The sequence below is a fragment of the Camelus dromedarius genome, chromosome 8, assembly GCF_036321535.1.
Source record: "Camelus dromedarius isolate mCamDro1 chromosome 8, mCamDro1.pat, whole genome shotgun sequence".
Lineage (NCBI taxonomy): Eukaryota > Metazoa > Chordata > Mammalia > Artiodactyla > Camelidae > Camelus > Camelus dromedarius.
This window is the reverse complement of record NC_087443.1, coordinates 41,105,749-41,121,318: the sequence shown is the minus strand read 5'-3', so window position 1 is coordinate 41,121,318 and position 15,570 is coordinate 41,105,749. Positions and strand designations below refer to the sequence as shown.

The window sequence follows — 15,570 nt, the reverse complement described above, 5'->3', positions numbered from 1 at the left end:
CTGGTAAGCAAAATATTTAACATACTAATGATTCAATCTGAGTCTAGTAAGTAGTTTGGGTTTGGAGTAACAAAAAATGGTACATTTCTGGTGATGTTGCTTTTTCGCATACATCTTGTTTTTTGAGGTAGGGAGAAACCATATCATCTCTACTGTAGAAAGAGGAAACCGAAGCAAAGACAGGTATGATTTGCATAATTAGTTAGAAAGTTGCTGAAAACAGAACCTGAGATTCCTGGATTTAATAGTCTTTCCACTACCTCGTAATACAAGAACACAAATGAATTAGTCCACAGTTTTATGGTTCGAACTAGTAAAAAGACTTGGCTGCCAAGATTTTGCTTCCGGGCTCCTAAGATGAATGGGATCTCCCAGTTCAACTGGTCCAACCTCCCTGTGCCCGGACTACCATCCACGCTGTAACTCTCCCTGCACAGCCATCCCACAGATGCTGTGGTCCACAATAATGCATCTAAACAGTGTGACCCACGCCTCACAGATGAAGAGGGCTAAGAACAACAGTCAACTTTGTCTCTTTAGACATCAAAGAAGCTGCTGTGAGGCTCCAGTGGTATAGTATTATGCGATCAAAATTTGGGAGTCCGTGGGCACCTTTGTTTATAAAACAAATACCAGGTTGCTGCAGAGGTTGCCTAAACAGTGATGACAGCAAATGGCAGAGTCCCTTAGAAATGCACCTGGTCATGCTAAGATGCGGCTACTTACCACTTAGGGGATACATAGCAGTTACTTCTGGCATTATACGTGGTGGGTTATATAAAACATGTCACCTGTTTGGGATTTTTCCATTTATTTGGTGTTATGAATCAGAACAAGGATGTCAGGGCTTCATGCTTAAGGATCTTTATTATGTAGGAGGTATTGGCATGAGTCCTAAAATACTTAATCCAGGGAACTATTCACATTTTAAATATAGCAACTGAAAACAGTGATAAGCTAAAATTGGTCTAGGTATCAGGAGAAAAGAGTATTTACTGAGTAGATGAATATTTCCCCAACAGTTTCTCTCTTTTTCTTTCTTTTTTTGGGATTAGGAAACAAATAGCTTGGTTTTTAGTGGGGATAGACTTAATATTGCAAACACAACTATTTTCTTCCAGTGCATAAATATACTCAGTATAATGGGGATCAGCCAGGAAATCACAAGATGTTGGACTTCACCTCCTGGTCAGATAATTAGAGGCCTGGGGTTAAAAGCCCAGAGGAATTGAAGGGTGAGGCCCCGCAGCACCAGAGGGAGAGGAGGCGTTAGGTAGTGAGAGGAGGGGTTCTTGAATTTATCATCCTAAAATGTTGTGTGCCAGCTGGTGCAGCTGGAGCCTTGCTGGCATCTGAATCGATCTGCCTTTTTTTTTTTTGTCATCCTTGCAGGGAGGATGTTTCTACTGATTCTTCTCAAAACCAATATACCAAAATGCTACTGCTCTTTTCCATTTTAACTTTTAATTTCTACTTAAGTCAACCAAGGGATCTTAAAATAAAAAGAATTAAAAAAAAAAAACCAAAGGGTTTTTAGGAGACCTCAGTGAAAATACAGCTAAATAAGTTCTTATTTGAATGAGTAAAATACATTTAAAAATAAAGATGGAGTCACTAGTGAAGTCAGAGATAGATCGATCAACGGATGGATACATAGATTGATACGGGATTCTTAAATAATCTTCAAGTGACATTTACGTTTTTCCTGGACAAGGTTTGTAATGAAAAGACCTAACATTGAATGCCATAAAAGAGAGAAAAAGCAAGTAGTGCCCAGATGTGCAGGAGATCTTTTTAAAAATACAACAAAAACGTGGTAAAGATAAAGAAAGGTGTTATTTACTACATAAAGTGAAACATGTAAGAGTAGACTTTATTCCAAAGTTAAAGTAACCACTGGAGTGCAGTCACAAGTAGTTACAACATGGTAGGTGACTGAAATGTCCAGCTCTACTGTAATCTAACAGCTAAGACAGACGACTAGGATCCTGAGAGCTGCCCTTCATGTAGAAGATACAGGTACTAAGTCAAGGTTAGCATGTCGTACGTGTCTTCTAAGTGTCTGGAGAGAGATCTAACCTAATTCACCATTTTCTATCAGCAAGTCAATCTGTTTTGATGATTTTAGAATTCAGACTCTGGGGGCCACAATGTCTCAGTTCAAAATCTGGCTCTGCAATCTGCAAATTGTGTGAAACTGGACAAGACCCTTAAACACATGATAGCTCAGTTTCCTCATCTATAAAGTGAGACTAGCAGTAAAGTTTAACTTGTGGGGCTGTCGATAAGATTAGGGGAGATAATGTATGCAAAGTGCTCAGAAATAGCCAGGCACACATGGCCCCTACTGAATGTTATACATTATTGTGACTTAAAACATTTTTTAAAAAGTGTTTAGCTTGCTTGGCCATGGCTATGGCCACAAGAGTCAAGCGAACATAACTGGTCACATAGGAACGCAACTCATGAATTGACCTGATTTGACCAATGCTTTCAGCAACTAAGCTACGCATGCGAACAAGGCCAGAGAACGTTCACAGTGCACTCTGCCCACAGTAGCCTTCTCAGTTTTCCTTGTCTCAGGGTCCCATTGTACTCTTAAATATTATTGAGGATCTTCAGAGAGCTTTTGATTAGGAGGGGTTATAATTTTCACTACTGACTGTATTGGAAGATAAAACTTGGAATTAAACAAATATTTGCAAATTTATTTTAAAATAACAATTACACTTATTACCCTGTCACATAAAATAGATATCTCGTGAATAATAACTAGACTTTCCAAAAGAAACTAAAAGGGTGAGAAGACTGGGACTGTTTTGCAATTTTTCAAATCGCTTTAATGTCTGACCATAGAAGACACAGTCTTATATTTACTTCGGTATCCAGTTTTTGGTCGTGTGTTGTTTTGGTAGAAGGATATGAAAGAAATACGGCCTGAAATAAATAACATAGTTATAAGAGAAAGGACTTCACAGGTACTCTTCTGGAAGGGTGCAGGGACACCCAGGGGTTCCCGGATCACATTTTGAGAACAGCTGGTCTTCGGCTAAGTTGTCGAAGACTTACCTCATGGTATCAAGGTTTACCACCTCCTAATAGAATAACTGAGACAAGAGTCATGGCTGAGCGGGAAGGCAAAGTCTAAGTAAAGGCAGCGTTGCCATTTTCACAAAGTACAGACCAGGATCACTAACAGCGTCCTATTTATTGACTTTTTGCTATCTTACTGCAGCCTTCTTCCCAGATAGGATCTTTCAAAGGGGCCATTGTCCACACACTCCAAATACTCTGACGTTACTAGACTCTCCCAGTAGATAATACGGTCCTCAGAACATCAACTTAACATTCTTGGAAATGACACGTAAGAAATAAACAACTCATCCCACTGCTAGTGGTACCACCGTATCAGAAGGACAGCATGAAAATTCTTTACAGAAACTTGTCATTGTGTAAATGCAGCTATAGATACCAATCGTGTATTTTGTAAAACTTCTAGACTGGAAGTAACAGACTCATTTTACTGGAAAGTTAACTTGTGCGTTTTCCTGTTTAAAAATATTTAAATATTAAAAAAAAATTGCCTCTTATCATAAGACTGGTGGCTAGAAAGCCAAACATTATTTTAATTCTAATTTATGAAATATTTTTGGCTCCTTTTCAGCTACATAAGTACTACCAAGTTTACTTTCAGTTTAATTCAACATTATTTTGATGAGAAGCTGCACTCCTCAGAAATGAAGAATTGTTTTAAAAATTCTAACAAGTTATTTATTGAGTGCTTAATATGTGCCAAACTCTGGCAATCAAAAGATCAGTGTGACAGTCTGTTTAAAAGGCTACATAGTTATTCAAAGTATAACTTATCTTATTGATACAAGTGTTTTCAAAATAAAACAGAATAATCACTGAATTACAGAAACATGCAAATCAATAATGTACAGAATGATGCTGAGTTAGAACATAATATAATCAAGAATTCCAGAGTAAATAAAACTGAAGCATATTCAGATTTTACAAAGCAGTCTTTAACATAGATTTTTTTCACTTTTTAAATTGGTCACGTACTCACTTGCCACTTAGCGAAAGAAAAATGGCATTAGCTTCCCAATACTGTTCTCTGGAAATAAGTATCTATCTTTATAAGATACAGATATCTTCTTAAGATATGAGTAAAAAGGGGCTACTAAAATAGACGTTAAATTCTTTATAGATTTTTACACTTAAAATGATTAATTAGTAACTGTTACATATTGCCAGATACATTCTGAAATTTGTTATATAACCTAGTAATATATTTATTAATAGTCTAATTAGAAGGCATAGTTTAATTTCTATTACTAGCTTTTGCAATATATTCTGAGGTCCATAGTAAAAGGAAAACATAAACAAGTAAATGTTTGCCTTAGGATAAGAGAATTAGCAAATATATTTTACTTTGTGACTAAAAGCACCTTAACACTATAAAGAGAATGATTCTTCTAAAGGACATGACACTTAGACTTTAAACTCTCTTTCATTTTATAAATGTTGCTTAAACTTGGATTAGGGCCCAAATTTATAATTGAGAAGAGGTAGTATCTTTCTTTGTCACACAGAAGAAAACAAATTTAGTTGATAAATAAATATCATACTTACTTACTGCATAACTGAAAGTTTCAATTTCAAAACAACAAACCGTATAGACAGTCTCAGTAGCAAAAGATAGGTTTTGTGATTCCTTTTTTGAGTTTGTTTATACACATTTTCTTACTTGCCCCCAACTTCCTAAAGTGAAAATCATCAGCAATAAAACTAGGGATTCTCCCAACAGGTAAATATGTGTTTATTAGTGGATTATTGAAGACCAGACATATAAAATAGAACATACCTAAGCTGGAAGATAGAAAATAAAAGAACACCAAGAATTTCTATCTGGTATTATAGAGTACCTTCATAGGATTTAAAAATAATTCATAGCTATTCAAAGATCTTATCATTACCTGCCTCTAAAACGTGTAATAAGATTTTTTTTTGAATTTTTTTAAAGAGTTAACATTTAACAGTTAATTTTTCATGAATCATTTATGGCAAAACTAGTTCTTCCATAAAGAACTGATTATTAGCAATCCATGACAATTTTTAAAATTGACCAAAGTACACACACATCTACATTTTTAGGTTTGTGTGCAAATGTTTCACAGTAAGTTGTAAAATCACTAGAAGTTTCTCCCAAAACACAGGCTAGGCAACCCTGCAGAAAATCTCTAAACAATATGATAGAAACCGCAAGCCAAAAGAAGTAGCAAGAGGTATTAATGATCATTTGTGAAAATGTAATTATCTACCATACCCTCTGTGCAAGGAATTTATCCATAGTTCAGCTCATGCGGATGAACTGTTCAGTCTTCCCTTCAAGTCAGAGATGAAACCAGGAGATGAGTTATTCTTATTCATTGTCCAACTAAAGCCAGTACAGCAATAGTACATGCTACCCCATTGTGACGGGACTTGTATGTGATCTGTATCGGGTCAGTACCCTTCCAGAGTCACTGCTTAGGGCAGGATAATTTCAAATTCAGTCTGTCATTTTATTACACATTTTTAAAACAGCATGCCCACCAAAACAGAAAATGCTGCACATATGGGCTGAGATCAAATGCTTTCACCATTTAGTTGATATATTCTGACGTGAGGCAGAAACAAGATGCTCTGCTTTTATTCAAGTTTTCCTTTAAGATCTTGGATCTCTTTCTTAAAAAAATAACTTATTAACTCTTAAAAGGCCAAAGATTTTCAGTTTTTTCATTCTTTAAGATTTGTTATATTTTGCACGTGGCTCAAAACCTCCTAGCAGTTAGTATTTCTCAAAGCCAAGTCTCACAGGGTAATCAGCAAATGTCATTACGATTATTTGTAAGGTTTTCAATTCCACAACTAATGGAATAGAATGCATAACCAAAATTCAGCTTGATACAGCTCCTAATTTTTGATGGGTGAGTTGATTATTTTCAGAGTGATAAAATATGATCTTTTTAAGACTCACCTGCCAATATGCTTGTATTAGTAGTAAATTACAACTCATGCCTGGAATTCATGAACCATGTTTATATTTTATTATGAATGTCAATGTTTAATCTAAAAAGGCCTTTCTCTGAGGCACACAGAATTCTTCAAAGTCTCATTCAGATTAAAATCTCATAAATGTCTACTCTGAAATACAGTAACATTCCATAAAGGTCATAAAAGACACTCTTTGCTAAAAAAATTAACCTATCTCTAAGAATACCAGGATTAAAACTGAATCCGTTTAAAATAAGGTTCAAAACTGTGAGAGAATTCTCTGAATTGCTTTTTGTAGCACTATGAGGTAACAGTTCTTTTCTCAAAACCATTAGCATGTCTGTCTACCTGAGGTTAGACCTAGCACCAGTGTCCTCATTCTTATGTCTTCTTCGAGTCACTACGACTATTCCTTACACAATGCTCATCTTATGCTCAGGATTTAATGTACTGTATGAACAACAAATACTTCTCCCTTCTATTCACAGTACATGTGTGTTCTCATAGTAAGATAAACTGGAGCTAACTGCAAAGACACAGGTAGGAACAAGAGAGCACATCAACTCCTGAACTCTGCCATAATCTAAATAGCATTTTGTGAAACCCTCAGAATGGAATACATCACAGTTTTATAAACATAAACCAAATATTAACCCCTTTTCCATACAGTACCCCTTAAGGGGAAATGACTTACTGTGCTAATCCTTTAAAATGAAACAAGATGACATATTTATATCTATGTGCAATTCTGTTAAAACAAAAATAAAACAACATTTCCAACCTCCAATTACATCCTCCATTTACTATTTATACAAGTTGCAAAAACAAATTTTAACTCTACAATGTTTACTCCCCCAACTGTAAAAATCTCATGATCTTCCTTGTAATAAATAGACCAGAAAAGGCTGAGTTTTAAAGCTCTCAGATTTCTCTTGAGAAAAGTGTGAAAATATAAACTTTCTTACATTCTGGGGTCCACTAGGCCCTTCTTGCACCCCTAATCGCCCACCATCTTTTACATTTCAATCAGCATCCTCTTAAGACCGACCTGAACTGAGCACACTCCAAGCTACATCAGAGGCAAAACATACCTAGAATCCAGACTCGAGTAAAACAGAAAGAAAGGACAGCCCGTGGTCTCACACACATGGAACTCAGGCAGCCCACAGTGCAGACAGACTAGCTTCCTTCCTCTCCGGCAACAAGCATTTTGTAAAAGTCACAACTATTCAGACCAGAACAGCCCTTCTATACAGAAAATGCATTTCATTCGGAAACCATGGATGCTTACTTGTTCTGGGAAGCTGTCTCCCTCTTCCACGGCCATCCTCTGTGGCCAAGTATGTAACCTGATAACTCAATTAGTTCACACTCTGGACAGAGAGCATCATGGCTAAAAATACCCGCCTTGGGAAATGTAAAGGTTTCCCCTACCTCCTAGGAAGGAGGTCGGAGCTAGTCAGAATTTTCTTAACTATTGACATGAGGGGTGGGTGGAGGCAGCCGAGAGTCTGGAAGGTGTCTGCCTGACAAGGTAGTACCTCCCAGAATGCCTTGCTGACTTACCATATTCGTGGCTTCCAGTCAAGTGGCGTGTATTTAGTCATGATATGGGGACACCGAAAATAGCAGGGCAATCAGCTGGGAGTGTACCCTGGCTGCTGGGAACCACTCATGAAACCAGCTTTTGTCATTCTGCTTATCAGCACTTTCCCCTGTGTGCCAGCCACTCTGACATTCCTTCCAAAGACAATACCACCATTTTCTCCTCCGTCTCTGGGATCAGTCTGCCCTATACTACTGGGCTGTTTACACTTTTAATTTCTTTTGCTCCATCAGCTTTACTGTTAAAGATATGTTTGAGCACGCGCGCGCGCACACACACACACACACACACATACACACACACACATAAACACACACACACACACAGTGAAAGCAAACTGGGCTGCCAAGGAGCACAAATCTACTTATAAACCTACTTCCCTTCCATCTGAGAACAAATACAATCAATGATCTCTTAAAAAATACAGCACTATACAAAGTTTTTGTGTATAGATCAGAAAAGAAAACACTCATTGAATGCTTCTGGTCAATTTTTTTCAATTTGAGTTATTACTGATTTCTTTAACAACTGAATTCCATTTTTCAGATTTGGGGCACGTAATACTAGGCAACTTTTTACTAGTCTTACCCTTGAGCTCAGGAGTCAAAGCCCTAAAAAACCCATCATCTTAAGAACTTGCATGTATGCTTTATTTAGAATAGTTCTAATCAAAAGGTCCCTCAAACCTGTAAGGCTCAAAGGAAAGCGTCTGGGGTAGACTGAGTTCAATTTGGGGAAGACCAGCGTGCAAGCCTGTTCATTCAATGCATATTTATAGAGTGTCTACCAAGTGTCAGACACTCCTCTGGGTGCTGCGGTGGTGTGGGCAAAGACAATGAACAAAATGGGGAAAACCCCTGCCTTAATGCAGCCTGTATACCAGCAGAGGTGGGGCAGACAGACTACAAGCTGTAAACATAATAAGTAAGATATTAAGTACAACCAACAGAGTAAGAATGAAAAAGGGAGATCCTAAGTATGTGTTTAGGGAGTGGGTGTGTAAGCTTAATATTAACAATAATAATAATGAAATAATAACCATGTATATAGGATAGGGTTTTATATTAATATAATTATTAGTATAATTAGACTATATAATATTCTTAACCACATGATATTGCCATTTTTGTAGGTCAAGTCTACTGCACACCAACAATTTCACATGGTTTAATCTAATAATAATATAATCATAGCTACCATTGTCATTATTACTGAATAGCTATTAAGTACTGAGCAGGCAAGGCACTACATTATTTCTTACATATGTTCTTTTAGTCCTCATTGCTCCCCTGTGAAGCAATCTTTCTCTCTACACTTGTGAGCAAGAAACTAGGGTTCAGAGAGGTTAAGTAACCTGCCCAGGACACCAGCTGGTAAGTAGCCAGGATTTGAATCTAATTCTACAGGATCCTAAAGGGAAAGTCACATACTGGGATCAAAGAGCAAATAAATGTTTTCTTGCCCTCAATGGGTCTTAAAAAATATTTTCAGTTACCCACACTTAAAAGTGGAGGGATTTCATAGCAAAATCTAGTGCTTGTTTTTAAAAATAACAAGCAAGGATTGGCAAGTCTGGGCCATTTCTGTTGGGCCAGGTCTCCAGGTGTTGACAGGGGGCTTCCCGCCTCTGCCACCAGCACTCCCTGCTGTCTGACTGTAGTCTGCCTCCCTCCTTGACTTCAGGTGTTTGAAGTCGGGCCTCCGATCTAACGCCTGTGCTTCTGACCACAGCGCTAGTGATTCCCAAGGGAGTGCGGCATCCCAGGAGGGCACATGACACCCAAGATGGGGGTGACATTCTGGGAGGGTCCAGCGTGTCTCTGAAATACCTGGGGGAGTCTGCTGACTATACGCCTCCGTCCTCCTCACTTCCTGCATTCAGTCACTTACAGAGGTGTCACATACATGCCGAGCACCTGATGCCTGCTGGAGACTGCACTTTGGCAGAGAAAACCAGGAAAACCATCACTGGCCCCGTACCTGTTTCTGGACTGACATACAGTGAGTGGAACCAGTGTCATCTCAGAAACACAGCAAGTCTGATCCCCCTGCTGCAGACAGCAGGTGGGTGGGAGCCAGGGTCGGGATGGGGAAGGTACTGTCAGCTGATAACTGGGAGAGGGTGAGGCTGGCGTAAGAAATCCTCACCATCCCTAGGCCGGGTGCTGTCCGATGGAGGACAAACTCTTCTATCAAAGGCATCCCCAAGCCCAGCTCTTTGCTTCAGAGCTGCAGACTTCCTTCCAGTGACATTTGCTGTGTTCCTTGTCCTCTCCAAGGCTACCCTTTATGTCTGTGTTAACCACACCTGGTTTATCAGAATGCCAGGGGCCTAGGAGTCCAGGCCTGTGGATCTGCCCCTTGAATCCTATAGGCTGTCACTTGTGTCCACAATGGAAATCAGAGAGCAAGACATCCGGCTCCAGGCGGGCATCAGAGCCCCTCCCCACCCAGACCTCCCCTAAGGAACTCGTGTTGCAGTTTCATCCCATTTACTAGCCAGAGATTCTTCCTCGCATCTAATTTGGATCCCTCCTCCCACCAATTTCTTAACCTCCTGTCTTCAGTGAGAAGACAGAACAGTTGGCTGTCATCTTTCAAATATTCAAAACTGTTACTGAGTTATCCACCTCCCCTCCTGTCTTCTCTTTCCTAGGATAAATAATCTCAATTGATTCCATCTTTCTGTGGAGCTCTTCAGAGAAACACTCTATAATTACACCAAATAAGAAGAGAATTAATTCCCATAATTGTGTCTTTCAACCCAGCCCCTGGCCAGGACATTTTGTTTGCCCAATGGTCGTTGCTCATCTCACAGATACTGCAGCTGCAAAAAGAGAAGCAGCAACAGAAACTAACTTCCCCCAAAGGTGAGTGAGCATGAGCTGATGTGGGAGGCTGGTGGAGCCTGAACTGGGAGGCTGGTGGGTCTACTGAAAAAACAAGAGGCTCCATTATGGGATATGACGGTAACAATTTTCTACTTCATTCTGTGAAAACAATTGTGTGCTACCTCAAGGAAACTCAATCCTTAAACATATCCTTCTCACAAAAGTAGTGTCAATCATGCAACCTCAGAGCTCCTTCACTCAAATCCCATCATTTGGAAGATGAAGGAATGAACGAAAGGCCACATGGTGCCACGATGGTACCTTGTGCATCAATGCTATTGCTGCGCTGGAATTTGTGATGGGTTCCTTCAACAAACACCAAGACATAGGGTTTTTCAACAGAGATATAATTTACAAAACAACTTGTGATCTTTTTAAGGGGCACCGATACTGCTCATGTGGAATGATGCCTGTGAGGAATGACGGAAAGAACACTCTTCAGGTATTTATCATTAGGAGGCTCAGACTTAGGGACAGAAACTTGCATCAGACTGTGTAAGGAAGAGACTCTGGCTAAAGCAAAGTCTGGTGACACTTTTTCAGATGGATCTTTAAAGGACGGAGCATCTTAGAAGTTACAGCCTTTCCCATCCATCCAGGCTCCCCACTAGGAACCAAGGATCCAGTGTCCACGCACATCAAGCCACTCTGAATCAGGAGTCATGCAGCTGGGACTGGTGGGGGTGGGGGTCCTCTCTGTGAGCAGAGGATGAGGTCTGGGCAGTGCGGAGGCTGGTGGCGGGGACGCTGTGTGCCGCATTTCCCTTCTAACAGCCTGCTCACCCGTGTCCGAGACCCTCCCCTCCTTTCTCCAGCTCTGCCCGCAGGCTGCGCACTCTGCTGTCCGTGTCTTCGCGTCACCAAACCTCTAATCAGGGGCTCCTCCGTATGTGCCCAACAAACGTTTCCAGAAGGTGGGAGGAGGCAGAGGAGAACCAAGGAGAGTTTGGTAGAATCTGCAAGCTTAGTGGTTTTAGGGATAATCCCCAACCTGTCCATCCTGAAAATGGGCCTCCCATATCCCAATATTGTAATTGTGAAGGTCACTTTGTCTGAGATGTCGCTCATATCTAGGTCAGGGGTCTTTAAACGATGACCTGAGGGGTCTTTAAATGATGACCTGAGGGCCAAAACTGACCTACCACCTGTTTTTGTATGGCTTATGAACTAAAACTGGCTTTTACATTCTTAAATAGTTGAAATTAAGGAATAAATAATATCCTGTGACATGTGGAAAAAATATGCAATTCAAATTTCAGTATTCACAAATAAAGTTTTAAGAATATGTGGGAGACTGGCTAACAAAACCTAAAATACTTACTATCTGTCCCTTTTCAGAGAAAGTTTGCTAACCACTAATCTAGAACCAGGGGTTGGGAGGCAGTGTTCCTATGAAATGTTTCTGAAAGGCAGTTGAGTATCCTGCACACCTAGGCTGTCTGATTTCTGAAACTGAAAAATGGCAGAAACCCCTGAAAACCCCAGGAGAATGCTTTATGTGCGTTAAACCCATGAGCTTTATGTGACAGCAGATATCACTGTCTTTTCATGAAATAATTTCAAGTATTACTATACTCTGTCCTCTTTTTGTGTGTCACACACACAAGACTGAGCGCTAGGACCTAGATCCTGTGTAATTTTCTGTTCAATGTTCAGCAAAAACACAAAATATTTTCTGAAAGGAAACAAAATGATGCCAGCATTTACATCACTGATGTGACTCCTGAAAACTTGTAGTAACAAAGTGCCTTCTCTCTTCTCCTTGTTTTCCCCCTTCTTTCCAGCTGAGACCATGACACAGGCATTATTCACAGGAACACACGGAAAAAGCAGCTCACTGAGCTTTTAGGAGGGCAAATGATCTAATCTACAAGGGAGCTTTTAAAACCGCAGAGTAATCTGGATTGGCCATATTCAGTATTTTCCACGTCTTCATCAGGGCATAGTCTACCCTCCTTTGTCAGCATAGTAACAGACCAGATAAAGGATAAAAGAAAAGCTTAGAGATCCAGATTGGACAGGAGACCCTTGACTTTGGAGGGAGGCTGGTTGTGGATGGCTCCTGTGTGGCCCATGGGTGAGGAGAGGCTCAGGGGCCAGGGAGGAGACCCCACCTCCCCTTCCTCTCCGTTCCCAGGGCCCCAAGCCCCCACCATCCAAAATGCAGTGAAGCACTATCTAGGCGAGGACACACAACAGCTACTTCAGGGGTTACTTTTACTAAAACAACTGATTCTAAGGTGAGAATGACCAACTCACTGACCCCTCAGGAGGCTTGGTTTATCCCCAACAGAAAGTAGCTACAAATTCCTCTCGCACTGGGAGACTGTGTCTTTCAGGGGCTGCCCCTCTGCTGAGTTCACAGCTCCCTCCCCTCCTCCACACACGCGCCTACTCCCCAAGCCCCACTCCCTCAAATCTTGTATTCCAGGAGAATGACACTGATGGACTCAGAGCCTCTCTCTCCCTTTTCCCTTTTGCAAATGGCTCTATATGCAAACGAGGCCAGTAGAATAAAGAAAGGGGTCTCCTCAGCGAAGACACAAGAGAACAAATGACATATGATAACCTGTGTAGTCTTCAGCCCTTCATATATGTGCATTCTCAACACCTGCTCACTTCACTGCTAACAGGTTACAAATGGTGCTCTCCCTTAATGACGAAGGAACACTGGCTTTTTATGGGCCCAAATCACATTAAGAAAGCCAGGCTATTTCTGGACCACCAAAGCTGTGTTCAGGGTGGCCTGATGAAATAAAATGGCAAGATACCTATTCATCATTTCGTATGCTCTTGAATATACAAACATGAAGCATGCAAAATTCAGAACTGGTTATGAGATGGTCACTCCCCCCACTTCCAACGGAGACCACTGAATGTAAATATTCTAGGCTAGATGAAATCAACGCTGTTTCTGCCGTTGGACGTAATCAGGGCTTGAGATTTTGAAAATGTAAAGACCTCTGGGGGTCTGACCAGCCTAAGAACAACATCCTTAAAGATAATCAACTTACAGTAGTGCATTCTCAGCACTGACACATTACCCCGGTGGGCTTCCAGAAAACGTAAAGCCCACACACATTCCTGAAGATGAATCAGAAGGCCCGGATAACATACTCTGTTCAACACTTGGGAGTAAAGGAAAGACACCTGCAGAAATATACCAGCCTTTAAAAAAAATTTCCTATTTAAACCACTGGGAAGGAAGAAATCAAAGGTAAGAAAGAGAGGAATTGGACGTAAGGCCTGCAAAACCAATGAAGCCACAATCCAGCACTTAGTAGTTTCCTAAACTGTGTTTTGTCCTGCAGAAATCAGTGTATTCTATTTCTTTAAAAACCTTATGGCATCAGGTTAAAATGTGTGCACGCACACACATAAAATGACCTAGGTTTCCAGGCATCTTCTAATGGCTCTTCAACCCTAATTACAACGCTGTCATCCTGACATGGCTGAGAGATTTTAATCTGCAAGTGAAATGAAGAAATTAAAATCCTTTCTCCAGACACTGCCTTCGTTATAAATACACACAACACACATACATATTATATGAGACATGTTAAATACAGACAATTCTTTGAAGAGAACTGGTTGTCTTTTATGAATGGAAAACACTATTAATCCAGAAAAGTATTCCTTAGAAAAAATTATGCATGATTTGGATACATTAAGGAAAAGAGTAAATAATAGTTTAATAGGAGGAACTAAAAATCCATTTATCAGCAAAAATTCAGGAGCTGTAACAATTTAATAAATCAACATGACTTATTAAGGAGCAAGCCTGGACTCAGCAGCCCTGATGCCTTCCCCAGACAGACCCGCAATCCGATTGCTAACATGATGAGCCCCAGATTCTAACACAAGCAACTTCCAATGTCTAAAATGTGTAGAAATGATAGAGTCATCGAAGCTGTTTCCTTTCTACTGAAAATATGCTTTCCCCAGAAATTCAACAAGGGGCAGAACTAAATCCTAAATATCTTTACACATTACTCCTATCTGCAATGTCCTTTTCCCCAGGTCTGGAGTGGAAAAGGTCAAGTGGAGCAAATCACGTGATGGCCCGCTGCTGGGCAGAAAGGTCTGTCATGTGTTGTGTTCTAAGGGGTGAGAACACTTAATGACTCAAGCCCGCATTCCATCCATCCTTAATCTCTCCCAGGCAGCAGAGAATGAAGGGAGGCTGGAAAGCAGCAGTCAGTTATCAGAGAATGGAAAGAAACTCCTCCTCTCATCAAAGTGCCAGACTTGGTAGAGAAAGGCCATCTTGTGGCGGTGCTTGTTCAATCACAAAGACTTGTGGAAAGGTCCCTGCTTCTTTATCTCCTAAACCAGATGGAGGTCTGTTGGCTACTGGCTCAAAAGCAACATGCAGTCAAAACAGCACATGCATAAACTAGGAAGAAAGGGAAGATCATCTGTCCTCATTTGGGTGCTGCTGAAACAGCAGCTGGACAAGAATGCCCCCTTCAAACTTCCTAGGCTATTAGAGGTAGCCAGTACTGAGCATTTCTAAATCAAACCACACTGAAATGTAACTCTGCTCTGCCACACTAGGTGATATGTTCTTCATATTCAGTTAATTGACCAAATATTAATTAAGCAACTAGGTGCTGCAGAGGACAAAGAAAGGGACAGATCTCGCCCTATTCCCTTCTTTAAGGAAATTACACTTCAGTTGTGGGGAAAGAACGTTTATTTGCATAATATAATTTTAAAAGAATCTGTATCTAAACAAATTCTCTGATATCATTTATTACCTCTACTCTTCCAACCATGTCCCCCACAATTTATGTTAAGGCCACACAGGCTTCTTTCATATCCTTCCAAATGCTAATTTTATTCCTGCCCCAGGGCCTTTGTACGTGTTGTTTCCTCTGCCTAAAACGCTCCCTTCCCCTAGATCTTCCATGGCTGCTGGTTCCTTCCTATCAATGAGACCAGAGAATAAACCGCACTTCCTCAGAATGGCCTTTCCTGGCCCCTCAACCTGAAGTAGACTTAAAATAACTACCATGATACCATTATTTT

General features: G+C 40.4%; 1 protein-coding gene across 19 annotated transcripts in view; it reads right to left on the bottom strand.

The window, feature by feature from the left end:
• The window catches only part of ANK3 (ankyrin 3), a 594,595-nt gene that overhangs the window by 222,488 nt on the left and 356,537 nt on the right, over positions 1-15,570 (bottom strand). Inside the window, exon 1 of one of the 19 annotated variants that reach the window (XM_064488145.1) lies at positions 7,334-8,168. The exons of the other annotated variants lie outside the window; for them this stretch is intronic. Within the exon in view, the coding sequence (XP_064344215.1) occupies positions 7,334-7,369 (36 nt within the window). The 5' untranslated portion in view covers positions 7,370-8,168. Of the gene's footprint in view, positions 1-7,333; positions 8,169-15,570 lie in introns of those variants that run through there. 19 annotated transcript variants of the gene reach the window in all.